At 52.5% G+C, this 16,226-nt stretch overlaps 1 protein-coding gene across 2 annotated transcripts in view; it reads left to right on the top strand.

Moving 5' to 3' along the window:
- The window catches only part of PADI4 (peptidyl arginine deiminase 4), a 28,815-nt gene that overhangs the window by 3,250 nt on the left and 9,339 nt on the right, over positions 1 to 16,226 (top strand). The window contains exons 2-10 of one of the 2 annotated variants that reach the window (XM_059691088.1): positions 2,636 to 2,816; positions 6,575 to 6,641; positions 9,956 to 10,023; positions 11,141 to 11,258; positions 12,672 to 12,797; positions 13,810 to 13,889; positions 14,305 to 14,478; positions 14,595 to 14,698; positions 15,698 to 15,809. In XM_059691088.1, the coding sequence (XP_059547071.1) occupies positions 2,636 to 2,816; positions 6,575 to 6,641; positions 9,956 to 10,023; positions 11,141 to 11,258; positions 12,672 to 12,797; positions 13,810 to 13,889; positions 14,305 to 14,478; positions 14,595 to 14,698; positions 15,698 to 15,809 (1,030 nt within the window). Of the gene's footprint in view, positions 1 to 2,635; positions 2,817 to 6,574; positions 6,642 to 9,955; positions 10,024 to 11,140; positions 11,259 to 12,671; positions 12,798 to 13,809; positions 13,890 to 14,299; positions 14,479 to 14,594; positions 14,699 to 15,697; positions 15,810 to 16,226 lie in introns of both variants that reach the window. The other variant, XM_059691089.1, reaches the window with a different exon arrangement.

The following is a 16,226-nucleotide window of genomic DNA, read 5'->3' as shown; positions in this document are numbered from 1 at the left end:
AGATCCTTAATCACATTCGCAAATCCTCTCTTCCATGTGAGATGACATATGCATGGGTTCTGGGGATTGATATGTAGTCATCTTCGGGGCACTGTGATTCTCCTGCAGAGAGAAATCTCACCTGGAGGGAGAAACCCCGCTGGATTGGAGTGGTGGGGAAAGGATTTGGTGGTGCGGGTCCCACTGAGATGGGCTTTGGGCTGGGTTGGATTAGTGACTCCTTAGACTGTGATGAAAGAATATGCTACCTACACCATATGTTACCTGTCCTTTCATATTTGTTAAATGAAATAAATTTGTTATGGCGAATTACATGAAAATATATATATATATATATATATATATATATATATATAATTTTTTAAATATTTGGTTATTGCATTTATTATTATTTTTTTATTGATTTCAGAGAGGAAGGGAGAGGGATAGAGAGATAGAAACATCAATGATGAGAGAGAATCATTGATTGGCTGCCTCCTGCACACTCCCTACTGGGGATCAAGCCCACAACCCAGGCATGTGCCCTTGGCCAGAATCGAACCTGGAACCCTTCGGTCTGCAGGCCAACGCTCTATCCACTGAGCCAAACTGGCTAGGGCGGTTATATATATATTTTTTAGTGATCCATGTGTGCTTTGCTTGGGAAAGTGTATATTCACTTGTTGTGGGGTCAGAATTCTATATGTCTCCTAAATCAAGTTTGTTACTTGTGTCCCTTTTTTGTCTGCTTAATCTATTGTTAATTGAGAAAGGGGAGTTGAAATCTTCAACCATGATGGCGAATTTGTCAACTTCTCCCTGTATTTCTACCAAGGTTTACTTTATGTATCTACTGAGCTATGTTATTAGGTACATACAAGTTTAGAATATCTTCTAGGTGAGTTGAACCTCACTCTTTGGTTGAGATCTTCCTATTGCTAACAGTGCATTGTTTGTCTGGTATTAATATGCCCGCCCCAGCTCTCGTTTGGTTAGTATTAGATTAATGTACTTCATCTTTTCTGGATCCTTATATTTTAGGGGTGTCTCTTATAAATAGCATATAGCTATTGTTTCTTTATCTAATCCCAAACTCTCTTTTAACTGTTAACATTCATCAATTTTCATTTATTTTGAATATTTATATGTATGGATATGTTTTTTAATATTTTTATTAATTTTCAGAGAGAGGAAGGGAGAGGGAGAGATAGAAGCATCAATGATGAGAGAGAATCATTGGTCAGCTGCTTCCTGCATGCCCCCTACTAGGGACTGAGCCTGTATGTGCCCTGACCAGGAATCAAATCATGACCTCCTGGTTCAAGGGTCAACACTCAACCACTGAGCTACACCAGCCTGGTTGGATATGCTTTTACCATCATTTTTATTTATCTGGTTTTTTTCCTATGTTATCTTTTGCTCTTTTATTGCCTTTTTGAATGGAATGTTTCTGTTCTTTTTTATTATGGTATTTTCTGCATGTATAGAATTTTATGAACTCTATTCCTACTATTTCAATTTAATCATAAAATTTTAACTCTATAAAATCTAGAATTAAACACTGTTAATGCCACAATTTTGATATTAAAAAAAATTTTTTTTTATTGACTTGAGAGAGAAAGACCTCCCACACAAACCCCAACCAGGGATCAAACCCACAACCTGGGTATGTGCCCTGGCCAGGAATTGAACCAGCGACCTTTCGGTGCATGGGACAGTGCTCAACCAGCTGAACCACACCAGCCGGGGCTACCATTTAGATATTTGAAAACGGTTTTTATACAGACAAACGGTATACTTACCATTTTATTTGCTCACCATTCTTTCTTGCCTGTCAGACCGTGCTTCTGGCCTCCGACATCTTCTTCTTAAAGGATGTCCTTAGAAATTGTTTTGGTGAAAGTGTGCTGGTTTTAAAACATCAGTTCCTCTTCACCTGAAAATGTCTTTGTTAAAATATAATTTGGTCATCTACACAATTCTAAGTTTCAGCTGATAGTTATTTTTCCAATTTATATTTCGAAGGTATTATTCAGTGGTCTGCTGGACTTCATTGTTGCTATGGGGAAGTTCGCTCTCAGTCTGATGGTTATTCCTTCATAGGCGATCCGGCTCCTCTTTCTGGATACCTTTAAGATCTTCTCTTTGTCTTTGGTGTTCTTCAGTTTAACTCCTGAGTTGTGTATGTGTGCAGAGAAGGGAGTCCTTGGAGATTTTCCTGACTTCTCACGATCACAGCCATGTTCTAAAAACTTATATTTCAGCCAGATCCAGTTGTTTTTCAAAAAGGAAGGCCCTTCAGAGTACTGGCCTGCCATCATTCCAGAAGCAGAAGTCCATCTGATTCTTTGCTTGGGCACAACCCTGTGTGTGTTTGTGGAGAGTGAACCTCCGGGAGTGCACACTGCTCCGTGCACACATCCGTGTGTGTGTCTTTGCTGTGCACATCTCTCTGCAATTTCCCTAGTTCCAGTGCACGCCCTCTGGACCAGGGGACGCGTTTTGTTTCTCATGACCTCCTGACAACCTCCCGCGGTCAGGGTCAGACTGGCTGCTCTCTGGTGTGGGCCCTCTTTGGGGAAAGGAAAACTGCTGGGGAGTGCTGCGGTGGCCAGACTGACCGTGCCTCTGTCCTCCCTGCCTGTGCCTCTCACAGCTCTGCCCCCGCGGGCTGCACGCTCTTCAGCATCAACACCTCCCCGGGGGTGGCTGTGGAGGTTGCCCACGGCCCTCCAGCCAAGAAGAATCCCACAGGTTCCTCCAAGTGGCCCCTGGACCCCGGGCTGGAGGTGAGCCTGAAGATGAGGGCTGCCAGCAGCAGCATGGGTGACCAGAAGGTGAGTGTGGCCGCTGTGGGGCGGGCTGTGTGGGAGGAAGCCAGCAGGTCTCCGCAGGTCAGCTCCCCACAGTCTGCCCGCATCGACCCAGAGCCCAGCCCTGGGCGGGCTTCCATCTCTCTGAAAAAGCTCACGATGGCTCATGCCAGCCATGGCGTCCTCACAGCCAAGATAGGGATGCCAGGGGGTTATAGATAGGCCAGGGTTCTGATGAGATTCTCTTATTCAGCAAATGTTTCGTAGTCACCTACTCTATGCCAAGCGCTGCCAGGCACTGGGGATACAGAAATAAACAAGACGGGGGAGGCTGCCGCCTTCACGGAGCTTCCAACCTATGGGTGAGGGTATCGGATACTGTATAGGTTAGCAGTTACAGATGGTGGTGAGCGCTATGAAGTCCGCAGCCAGGCAGCCCCAGGAAACGCTGGTCCATGCCGGTGTATTTCGTTTCCTGTGGCTGCGGTACCACAAACTGGTGGCTTAGAACAGTGGTTCTCAACCTTGGCTGCACATTAGGATCACCTGGGAATCTTTTTAAAACCCTGATTTCTGGGCCCCGTCCTCCGGAAATTCTGTTTCTTTGTTATGGGGCGGGGCCACAACATTAGTAACAAAGGAACAGCATTTCCGGAGGATGAGGCCCAGAAACCAGGATTTTAAAAAGATTCCCAGGTGCTTCTAATGTGCAGCCAAGGTTGAGAACCGCTGGCTTAGAACAACAGAACCGTATCCTCTTGCTGTGCGGGAGGACAGACATCAGACATCCAGGTGTCGCCAGGCTGGCGCCCGAACAGGGACCCCTTAGGTAAGAACCCCCACACTCGGGATGGATAGGACTCCACCATAGGAAGAGGGTGGATAGTCTTCGCCTACTCCGTCCACACCTTTGGGAACACCTGAAACAGGATTCCCCTAGGTAAGCTCCCCCCCATTGAGAACCCCCACACTCGGGATGGATAGGACTCCACCAGGGTACTGCAGACCCCCCTATAGAGGATAAGTAGGGTTAAGAAGGTGGATAGTACAGAACTTAGATTGAGAAGATGTGCCATACTGAGTCCAAAGAAAGAAGACTCTGTATTGATTCTTAGATTGAGAAGATGTGCCATACTGAGTCCAAAGAAAGAAGACTCTGTATTGATCTTTACATTAAGAAGATGTGCCATACTGAGTCTAAAGAAATAAGATTCTGTATTGATCTTTTAACACATATGCTTGCTAGCAGAGGAATTAAGGTTACTCCCAGTCAGACAGAACGTTTTATACAAGAAGTATGTCCATGCTTTTCTGAGGAAGGAAAGGTAAATGTAATGGCATGGGAGAAGGTAGGCCCAAGGAGCCTTATCCTTAACCCCACTGCAGCCTTTCTACCCTGGGAAAGTGCAGGATTGGCAAGCTCTCCCTGGGATGATAGATCAGGACTCAGGTAATAGCGGAAAGCGCCAATCCTACTCTTAAAATGGATATAAGAGAGCATTTGAGGTTTTTCTTTTTAATGCCTGCTTTTAAAAAATAAAAAAGGGGGAATTTGCCGGGAGCCGGTCCATCCTTGCTGTTTCAAGGGACCTGGCATATATGGCATACGGTTCTTAATATGTTTGCTCACCTTCTTGGCGCTGTGTTTTAACCAAGGTCACCTCTCCGAGAAAGGTTGAATCCCCAGGTAGGGATTTTCCCCTGAAGTTAGGGAGGGAATAAAACCCCTCAACTAAGTGCCAGGCGGGTAATTAATCACTTTAACTATGAACAATCATGCTTAAGCTACATAATCTTTACTCCCTGGAATGGAGATAAGAAATGCCCTAACCTTTGTAATAGAGATTGATGGGATTGAATCAACTGGTATAAATACAGATGTAACAAGACAGAAAGAGACAGAACTTAAGAAGAGAGCCAAGAAGACAGAACTCATGAGACAGAATTCAGAAGACAGAACCTACGCGGAACCTGGAGATGGAGGAGCTTCGCTGGAGAGAACATGGCAAGGGATCCTGGACTGAACCTGACTACAGAAATTGGCAAGAGAACCTGACTAGAACCTGGTGACTGAACCTGGCTGGAGATCCTAAGCAGAACTTGGCTGGAGAACTGGCTACAGAACCTGGCTGGAGACCCTGACAAGTGAACCCGGCTATGATGATCAACTGAATGCTATCTCTGTATCGTTCCTTCTTCACCGACTCCATCCACGCCTTTGGGGACCCCTGGACCCACTGGGGCTGGACCCCGGCACCAGGCCACACTCCCTCTGGAGGATCTAGGGAGAATCGTGGCTTTGCCTCTCCCGGCGTCTGGTGGCTGCTGGCACTCCACTCTCGGCCTCTGTGGTCACACTGCCTCCCCGTCAGCCTGTCACACCTGCCTGTTTCTCTCTCATCACTGCATTTAAGGCCTCCCCTAGCCAGCCAGCCAGGATGACCTCATCCCCAGGTCCTTAATTACATCTGCAAAGATCTTTTCTCCAAATAAGGCCACACTTAACCGGTTCCAGGGATTAGGATGTGGACATATCTTATGAGGCACCACCATTTACCACTGCACCCTCATTGGATGTAGATGGGCTCAACAAGACCCTCTGGGGTTCCCACGGAGGGCTGGGCCAAGGACCATTTGTCCTCCCAGCAGGACAGGCCTGGCAGGCTCCCCACTGAGGCATAGAGTTGCTGTCTGCTGTAGGAGCAAACAGCTTGGGTAACAAAGCAAGTTGGGGAGGGTGCAATCAGGGAAAACTTCCCGGAGGAAGAGGCAAGCTGAAGAATGGTCTGAGTGACCCACCAGAGAGAAGGAAAGAAGATGTGACCTGTGTGCTCACTCTGGGTGAGGAGAGGGTGAGACTCATATTGCAGAATCTGGGAAAGATCTGGATGGTGAGCAGGGAGAGTGGAAAGGAAGAGGGCAGGGAGAGAGACAGAAAGCCAGTATTAAAGGGTTTCCATCAGGGACATCTCTTTGTAAAGGCAACAGGAAGCCGAGGAAAACGTGTCATTCAGGGAGTAGCAAGGCTGCATTTGTGTGTTTGAAACCCCACTGGCTACAGTGTAGTGAGTAGATTGGATGCAGGCAGTAGACTAGAGGCTGACGCCGTGGCCCAGACATGAGGTGACAGGGGCTGTGACATTTCCCTGGATCCCACTGTCTAGAGGACAGATCCTTCCTATAGTAGCTCCTTGGTTTGGCTTTGGGAAACTGCCCTCTGCCATTTAGCTTGGGAGTGTCCATCCTGATGCTCCGCCCTCCTCAGGCTTGGCCGAGCCAATCAGATGCGTTTGTCCTGGATTTTGGACTTTGGGCAGTGGGGGCTGGTGTTTCTTACTCAGGACAGCATCTGCCCTGAAGAGACCACACCCATCCACAGCGCCTACTCCCAGACCCTCGGGTCTGGCTCTCCAGGTCTCCTCCACCTCTCCGCTTGCAGAGCCAGTTTCCGTGGCTGGTCACCCACACTGTCCCTCTCATGCCTCTTCCACCACGTCTCCAGCTGCTTCTCTTAGAAGATCTACCTCAATATGTACCTCCCTGTCACACCCTGGCAGCATGAGCCCCCCCACTTCTGGGTTCCCATAGGACCCCCATCTATGCATTTGAGTATGTTGCAACCCCTCCACTCCCACCAGCTGGGGCGCTCCTTAGGGCTGAGACCACTTCTTGCCCATCCTGGTCTCCTCAGCATCCTGCCCTGATCAGGCACACAGCCAGGGGCAGTTTGTGTTTGTTGAATGACTAAGAGACGTCATGAGTGGTTTCCTGCTGTCCCATAGGTTCAGATTTCATACTACGGACCCCAGACCAACCCAGTCTACGCGCTGCTCTACCTCACCGGGGTGGGTAAGTGACCGGGACCCCCTCCCCCTCCCATAGGAGCTTACTCAGACTGAGCAGAGAAGAGACATAGCTTCTAGCCAACCACATAGCTGGTGGCTCACAAATGTTCTCTCCTCGGTCAGGGAGCCACAGAAGGTACAACTGGGGAGAGAGGGCGTTGCAGGAAGCTTCAACTTCTTAATATTTCGTTTCTCAACTTAGGAGATGATGCACAGATTTTCAATATTTGAGTCTCTTATCTTTTTGACACTTCAACTACTCATTTTTTTAAATGTAGATGATGACATTGTCTTATGCAGTAATATACACCAGTGTTCCTGAAATTCCATTGTTGGCATCTCATTATATTTGCCATATCAATGATCTACCTAGACTCCTATTTATTTAATATTTGTCTTTAAATAAAGTATATTTCTAAATCTTAAACAATAATATAATGACACTAGAGGCCCGGTGCACAAAAATTTGTGCACTTGGTGGGGTCCCTCAGCCTGGCCTGTGCCCTCTCACAGTCTGGGACCCCTCGGGGGATGTCCACCTGCTGGCTTAGGCCCGCTCCCCAGGGGATCGGGCCTAAGCTGGCAGTCAGACATCCCTCTGGCAGCCCAGGAGCCCTCGGGGAATGTCCACTTGCCAGCGGGGAGCAGGCCTAAGCTGCAGTAGGACACCCTTAGTGCTGCTGAGGAGGCAGGAGAGGCTCCCACCACCACTGCTGTACTGGCAGCCATCAGCCTGGCTTGTGACTGAACAGAGCTCCCCCCTGTGGGAGTGCACTGATCACCAGGGGGCAGCTCCTGCATTGAGCGTCTGCCCCCTGGTGGTCAGTGTGTGTCATAGTGACCAGTCATTCCCAGTGGTTCTGCTGTTAGGGTCAATTTGCATATTACCCTTTTATTATATAGGATTATTATTATTTAAATGTGCATTAAATGTATGGACTGTATCTGAAACCTTCAGGTTTCATTTCATTAATCAATTTCATTCATTATTACACATTTATTTCATGGATACACATGTTAATAATAATAATCCTATCTAATAAAAGAGAAAAATGGTAATTGGCATACGACAATACCCTTTTCATTGGCTAATCAGGGCTATATGCAAATTAACTGCCAACTATGATTGGCAGTTAACTGCCAACAAGATGGCGGTTAATTTGCATATGTAGGCACAATGCAGGGAGGCGAAAGGGAAAGCAGGAAGAAGCCCCCTGCCACTGACAGTGATTGGAAACCCAGGGGGGAGCTAAGAGCTGGGGGGCAGGGCAAAGGCGGCCCTGGGGCCACCTTTTCCCTGCCCCCCAGCCATGATCGGAGAATCAGGCGCCTTTGCCGCCCTGGCCAGTGATAGCAGGAAGTAGGGGTGGAGCCAGCGATGGGAGCTGGACACGGTCGAAGCTGGCAGTCCCAGGAGCTAGGGGTCCCTTGCCTGGGCCTAAAGCGAAGCCCATGATCACGGGGCCGCTGCAGCTGCGGGTCCCCGCTGCCCGGGCTGGACGCTTCAGCCAGAGGCGTTAGGCCTGGGCAGGGGCGGAGCCTGCAACGGCGGGGAGCTGGGGGTCCCCTGCCCAGGCCTGACACCTCTGCCGGAGGCCTCAGGCCTGGTCAAGGGGCCGATCCGGTGATTGGTGATCGGAGGGTGATGAGGGTCAACTCCTCTGGCCGAGGCATCAGGCCTGGGTGGGGGGCGGAGCCGGGGATTGGGGGGATATGATGATCCCCTTGCCCAGGCCTGAAGCCTGGGTCAGAGGCGTCAGGCTTGGGCGGGGGGTGGAGCAAGCGATCAGAGGGAGATGGGGGTCCCCTGCCCAGGCATGATTCCTGGGCCAGAGGCCTCAGGCCTGGGCGGGGACCAGAGCCAGTGATCGGGGGGAGATAGGGGTCCCCTGTCCAAGCCTGACACCTCTGGCGGAGGCGTCAGGCCTGGGCAAGGGGCCGATCAGGTGATCAGAGGGTGACGGGGGTCTACACCTCTGGCTGAGGCATCAGGCCTGGGCAAGGGGCCGATCCTGCGATTGGAGGGTGATGGGGGTCAACGCCTGAGGGCTCCCAGTATGTGAGAGGGGGCAGGCTGGGCTGAGGGACACTCCCCCCACACACACACACCCAGTGCAAGAATTTCGTGCACCGGGCCCCTAGTGAATAATAAAGCACTAGCTCTATAAACCAGGCACTGTGTTTAGACGTTACATTTAAACCTTCCAACAATCCAATGGAAATTGTTACTATTATCCCATTTTACGGATGAGAAAACTGTTGCCCAAGGTCACTCAGCCGGTTCATGAAGGAGCAGGGACGTCCTGGCCCCTAAGCACATGCTGCCCTGGCCGCACAGTAACACGTGGGTATGTTTAAAAGGCCATCTGGGTGGATCTCGCACTGTGAGCTCCCGAGGTCGCTACATCACGGCTCCATGTCACTGAATGAATGAATGACAGTGCAGTCATGTGGTCTGACGAGGGAGGAAGAATTTAGAAATAGACATATGCTTTCACTCGGACAGAGATGGGTGTGTTTGGGGCCATGATTTGTTCCCAGGGAGTCACAAAAGAGCAGGTGGGGTTGAAGTGACCACTGCGTCCTCCACCCAGGGTCGCCGGGGGCTGGAGTTGGGGCAGAGGCCTTGAGAGCCTGGCAAAGTGTCCTTGCGGGGGCTTCACACCAAACACCCCCTTGGGGGGCTGGGAATTGTTGGGGGAAACCCCTGAGGGCGGCCGCACAGGCAGGGTCTGGGTGGCATCACAGCTGTGGTGGGTGCCCCAAAGGAGAATACGTGTGGTCAGGGGCCCCAGCTCTGCTGTCCGGATTGCAGGCAGACTTCGCACACTCCGGCCTTTCCAAGGGTGTCTTTGAACCTGTGCCTCCTCTGAAGGGAGAGAGCGAGGCCTCGGTGTAGAGCAGCAGTTCTCAACCTGTGGGTCGCGACCCCTTTGGGGGTCAAACGACCCTTTCACAGGGGTCGCCTAAGACCATCGGAAAACACATATATAATTACATATTGTTTTTGTGATTAATCACTATGCTTTAATTATGTTCAATGTGTAACAATGAAAATACATCCTGCATATCAGATATTTACATGACGATTCATAACAGTAGCAACATGACAGTTATGAAGTAGCAACGAAAATAATGTTATGGTTGGGGGTCACCACAACATGAGGAACCGTATTAAAGGGTCTCGGCATGAGGAAGGTTGAGAACCACTGGTGTAGAGGGTCTCCTAGGGAAAGGAGTGAGTGTCCATGGGGGTCAGACTGGGTGCCCCCACCCTGTATCCTCACCAACCCTCTCCTCTCACGTGGTGGATTTCAGAAATCACCTTGAGCGCGGACATCACCCGCACCGGCAAAGTGAAGGCCACCAAAGCCAGGAAGAACCAGGTACCTCCACCTTGACTGACAGGCAAAATGCTCCCTGCAACTCCACTGGGTTCTCCTCTGGCGCCCCCTGGCGGTGGTGGGATGGCTGGCGGTCTGTCTCACATAATCCCGTGTTCACTGGAGAACAAGAAAAAGAAAGGAATTCAAAACACCATTATCACTTTGGTTTCCGTATTTCCCACCTCTTCTGCAAAGCTAGGCTTTTCACTGGCTGTGAATTCAGAGAATGTGTTGCCCCACGAACTGGAAACCAGAATCACTCAATGAATGCGCAGAAGAGAAGAAGCTTTGCAGGCACAAAAGTCGTTAGTGCCCGTTCGGGGAGAGTCCCATGATGCTGCCCACGGGGAGGGGGGGGGGCGGGGGGGGGTGAATGACAGAGAAAGGAAGAACCAGCAGGGCAGGGGCGGGAAGGCGCCGGGCAGGCGGGGCCAGGAATGTCTGTTATGGAAAGAGAGGGGTGGTGCCTCTAGGTGAGGGGAGTCTTAAGTGGGGTGCATGGATAGACCCCAGGGTAGCCCCTCGAGGCCGCAGAGCTGCCTGATGCTGTGTTCCCATCAAGAGGAAATGACCCGTCAAAGGCTTAAGATCCCTTTGTTGGTTCCGGGTGGAATCCATCTTGTCCCCACCCCACACGCAGTCATTCCGGGAGCTCCACCGCTCTCCCACCAACAAAAGACATCATAGCTACCAGCCCCCGCCCTGAGGGGCGGCCTAATGCGCTTTAATCTTCCCCAGACAGTCACTGGCTGCTTAGAATAGTGCCCATACTTGGGTGGGTGAGTCACTAAAAGTTCGCATAAGAGTAACTATTTAGATTAGAATCTTGGCACAGATACTCAGCTCAGTTTGGTTTGCCAATCCGACCGTTTCCAAAGGCTGTTAAAATGAGTTGTACTGTCCTGGGCTCCTTGTTTAAAGTGGGTGGATTGCATTTTTGGTGAACTTGCTCATGACTTTCAGGGCAAAAATCCACTCTGGGGGACCTAGTGTGGGAGCAAGAGATGTGAAGGGTGCGAGGCCCTGAGATGCTGGGAACGGGTGGCTCTGCCTCCCCAGGAGCCGCAGGGACGCACACAGGTTCTGAGGGTGCCCCGTCTCTGCTGGGTGTCCACAGAGCACCTGGACCTGGGGCCCCCGCGGGCAAGGCGCCATCCTGCTGGTGAACTGTGACAGGGACAACCCCCACACCTCCGCCATGGACTGCACAGATGACCACGTGCTTGACGGAGCAGGTAAAGGCCCCCGAGAGCTATGGGAGTAGAGCTTCGTCGCTGAATGAAGCCCGTTGTCCTGAGCCTGTACCCGCCCTCAGAAATGGGGACTATTGGAGGGGAGTTCTTGTTGGGGTGTCCACGGTCTAGGAGAAGGAATGGACAAGGGTCCCGAGAGGGCAAGTGACCTGCCCAAGGCCACACAGCAGCCAGAGAGGAATTGGGAGCAACACTGCACTGAGCCCCAACGCCTCCTCCAGGCCCCAGTTTCCATGCCCCTCACATGCTACCCAACCCAAATTTCTGCTTTTGGGTCAAAACTGGGGCCTGAAATAATTCAAAAGCAAAGCCTGGCTACTTCCCCAAACTCAGGTCCGAGCAGCCCCGAGGCCCTGCGTGTGTGGGTCCCGGCTCTGACAACTCAGAATTACACATTCATTCGATCCTTTTACACAGGCTGAGAAGTCTGTACTGTCTTCCTCCCCACTTTACAGATGGGGAAACTGAGGCATGGGGGAGTTAAGCAATTTCCTCGAGGTCACAAAGCTAGTAAGTCGTAGGCTCAGGATTTGAACCTGGGCATCCTGACACCAGGCCTGGTTTAGGGGCACAGGGATGGTGATGGGGCAGGACCTCAGCCGGCACACCTCTGAAGTGTGGCAGGCGGAAGGCACATTGCCCACCTTGCCTGGAGAAGGGTGCTAAGCGGGTGAGACTGGCCAGCGAGGGGAGCGGCTGTGGCCTTCCTGCGGAATTGATAGGATAGCATAGGAACAGATGCATGCAGGTGGCCTGGCCTGATGCCGGGGGCAGCCTGTGCCCGGTGCCTGGCACACAGGCAGCTGGTACCTTTGTGGGCACTCCCAGGACCTGGGCGCTGTCATAAGCCCTTTATGCAGATGACCTCACCCTTCCCTCTGGGCGGGCACTACTCCTAGCCCTGTTCACTGATGAGGAAACAGGTGCCCAGAGCTGAAATAACTTCCCCTAAGCCCGCCCATCCCAGTGCCCGTGACTATTGTCAGCTCGGCTCTCCGCACGCCATTGTGGGCCATGATTCTGGGTGGTTCACAGACTTCGCTTCCCGCTCAGGCCCAGGGGACAACCCTTTCCACTTATTCATCCCATAAATAGTAGCCAGCCCCTGCTAGGCATTGTTCTAGGTGCTTCCAGGTTGTCTCGGTTCTGAGGGCTGGGGACAGAGCCGTGAGCGAGACTCATAAGGTTGCGGCTTTGCTGGGCTTACCGCTGAAGCTCATCCTAGTGGGATAAGAGCATCAGCTTTCATTCCAAAATAAAAAAAAAAAATCATTTAACTCCTGGGAAGGGCATAAAGCACATAAAGCCAGGTGGCATGGCAAAGGGCGTCTGCTGGTGGGGAGGGGAGGGCCGGGCTCCGGAGCCCGCGTCTCAGGCCACACCTTCTTGCCCCAGACGTGCAGGACATGTCCCTGGTGACGCTGAGCACGCGGACGCCCCGGGACTTTTTCTCCAAGCACCAGCTGGTGCTCCACGTGGCCAAGTCCGAGATGGACAAAGTCCGAGTATTCCAGGCCAGCCGTGAGTTGTCCCGGGCTGTCATTTCCATGCTCCCTTCCCGCCCCCGCCCCGGGCACAGCCCCTTCCCACCCGCTTTGGCAAACATTTCCTGAGCACCTACTATGGGCCAGGTTCCAGGCCCCGAGGGCAGAGTCGGGAGCAAGACGGACAGCGGCTCTGCCCACCTCCTCCTAGAAGGGGCACAGACAGAAAGCAGACAGACTGACAGGTGGTGTCTGGAGCTGGGAGCTCTGAGAAGGACAGAACTCCCCTCCCAAGGACTGTTGCCATCTGTCACCATCCTCTCTCTCTCTCTCTCTCTCTCTCTCTCTCTCTCTCTCTCTCTCACACACACACACACACACACACACACACACACACACACACGACTCTTGTTTAAGGAGATTCTTGCATCCACACTGACTGCGTGTGTTAGGTGATGGTTTGCTCTCCAACATCCATCAGTAACTTCTCAGCAGCTCACGAGCACCTGCTGCTATGTGATGCCAGGCTCGGCTCTAGGCACAGGGCAGGGAGCAAAGACCACAGTGAAGGCCCTGCCCTCAGGCCGCTTCCATCTCAGAGGGCTGGGGGAGACGATGAGGAACATAATTAAGTAAACAGTGCCTCCAATAGCGTTAAATGCGACAGGGAAGAATGGAACAGGGAAAAGGACATGGGTGAGAGTGGAGTCAGGGGGTTGGGGCAGAGGAAGGTCAGGGAAGGTGTCCCCCCATAGGGTGTCATTTGAGCAGAAGGAGGCATGGGAACAGCCACATGCACACCCTGGGGAAGGACAGCCCAGGCAGAGGGAACTGTAAGTGCAAAGGTCCTGAGGCAGGAGTGTGCTGGGGCGCCGGTGCATCTGGAGTGCAGTGTGCAAGGGGTAGGTGGTAGGTGAGGGCGGAGGAGAAGGGGCAGAGGGACAAGCCGGATCAGGTAGGCGTGGGGTGACTTTGGCTTCTCGCCTGCGGGAGCTGGGAGGTGCTATCAGAGTTTTGTGCAGGAGATGACAATTTTATTCACATTCTAGACCAACGTGACTCGACTGACATTGGTTTGGTGACAAACCAAGTCCTTGCCTCTGCCAAGGCATCACCTCCTCCAGGCAGCCTTCCCTGGTCCTCTGGGCTTCCCTCCAGCACAGCTCGTATTGCCCTCTGTGATGCTGACTGTCTTTGCTCCTCCCTACTCACCCAGTGACTGTGCACTCCCTGGGGATCAGGACAGGGATGGTCTTCTTGGTCTCCCCAGGTGTCAGCTTAGAGCAGGTGCTCAGGAATGAATGAATGAATTAATGAGTAAATGAACAATGAATGAACCATAATGTATATGTTGGAAGTGGCTCAGGCGCTCCCGTTTCTCTATTCTTGGACCCCCAGGCTGGGGTGGGGGGTTATGTCCCAATTGGGGCTTTAGTCCCTTTCTCTCAAGGGGAGGCTTCGGCCAGATTTAGCTGTGAGGGGCCCTCAGGGTGACATGCGGTGGCCACATGGACCTGAGCCTCCCCTGTTCTCTCCTAGGGGACAAACAGCACTCGGGGTACCAGGTGATCCTGGGGCCCCAGCAGCCCTCACACCTCCTGGAGCTCCCGGACGGCCAGCACAGCACAGACTTCTACGTGGAGGGCCTCACTTTCCCAGACGCCAACTTCCCGGGCCTCATTTTCCTCACCATCTCCCTGCTCGGCACGGACAACCCGGTAGGCCAACGTGGAGGCAGAGGGGGCCCTGGGCGCAGGCAGTGGCCCAGCAGGGGAGGGGGTAGGTGGGGACCCTGGCTTCTGTGAGAACCCCTCCCCGGCCCCTCTCCCTGCAGGAGCTCCCCAAGGCCCTGCTGTTCCAAGACAGTGTGGCTTTCCGTGTGGCCCCCTGGATCATGACCCCCAATACTCAGCCCCCGAAGGAGGTGTATGTGTGCAGGTGAGGGGCTCTGGGGTGTGGGGGCGGGGCATAGATGCACCAGGGGGAGCCAGGGTCCAGGAGCCTGGGGTTCTGGCTGCAGGCCCCCATGCGCTGGCTGTGTGAATGGGCGGAAGTGTAACCCCCACTGCACTGGCTGCGGGCCACGGCTTGTCTGGCCCCGCTCAGAGGCAGGGAAGCTACTGCAGCTGTCTGGGTGGTGGCTGCTCTGCCCACATGCAGGCCGAGGGCTGCTTTTAGCTCCCGGGGGCCTGTGGAGTCTGCTAGACCTGCAAGAGGAGGGCCCTCGGCCCGTGAGTTGCTCAGAGTGTGGCCCTTGGACCTTCTGCCCCAGAAACCTCTGGGACTCGTTTAAAATGCTCATTCCCAGCCAACCTCTGAACGGTTGGGTCTTGTAACTGGGGATGGGCCACGGGCATTTAACAAGCTGCTCTGGGAAGCCTCAGCGTCCAGTCCGCAGCCTAGGGGCCCCTCTTAAATATTCTGGGGGGTCTCAGGGCCCCTCCCTTCTCCTCTTCTGATTGCTTCAAGGGAGGAAGGGGTGAGAGTGTAACCCGGTCATCAGGACACAGGCTGGAAGCCAGAGAGGCCTGGGTTCAAATCCCAGTGCTGTCCCTAAACAGCATGACCTTGAGCCTGGACCTCCCTACTCGGTGGAAGTGGCTTTTATCCTGGTGACTTTGATGGGCATGCAGCAGCCCAGTCAATGTCAATCAGATCAGTTGTCTGAGTCCCCTATGGCAGGACCCTCTAGTTCCTTTCATGGGCTGTCACGGGGTTTAATGGGACGATATCTGCTAAGAGCAGAGAGACGGACATCTCTTCAGGCTGCAGCATCTCCTGAGCACCTACTGTGTGCCTCCCCAGTTCCGGCCAGGCCTGAGCTCTTGCTCCAGCTGAGGGACCCTTCAGGGGTACAGCTTGCCCCCTCAGATCCGGGCCCTGGCCACTGGCTGCTGGTTTCAGAACTCTAAGGCATTACTTCTCTGCTCTTTCTAGGATATTTGAAAACGAGGACTTTGTGAAGTCATTGACCGCTCTGGCCAAGAAAGCCAGGTGCAAGCTGACTGTGTGCCCCTTGGAGGAGAGCATGGAGGACCAGTGGATGCAGGTGTGTGGCCCTGTGGAGTGAGCAGAACGGGGGACGTAGGATGAGTGACCCTTAGGTCAAGGGTCACTGAGGGACCCAGGCTCCAGGGGGCTCAGCCTAGAGCAGTGATGGCGAACCTTTTGAACCTTTTGAGCTCGGCGTGTCAGCATTTTGAAAAACCCTAACTTAACTCTGGTGCCGTGTCACATACAGAAATTTTTTGATATTTGCAACCATAGTAAAACAAAGACTTATATTTTTGATATTTATTTTATATATTTAAATGCCATTTAACAAAGAAAAATCAACCAAAAAAATGAGTTCGCGTGTCACCTCTGACACGCGTGTCATAGGTTCGCCATCACTGGCCTAGAGCCTTGCTGGGCACCCTTCCTCAGATGGGCAGGGAGTTGGAGCCTCTGAGGGCCCTGGCACAGG

The sequence above is a fragment of the Myotis daubentonii genome, chromosome 3 (assembly GCF_963259705.1).
Source record: "Myotis daubentonii chromosome 3, mMyoDau2.1, whole genome shotgun sequence".
Lineage (NCBI taxonomy): Eukaryota > Metazoa > Chordata > Mammalia > Chiroptera > Vespertilionidae > Myotis > Myotis daubentonii.
This window is presented reverse-complemented; position numbering and strand designations above follow the sequence as displayed.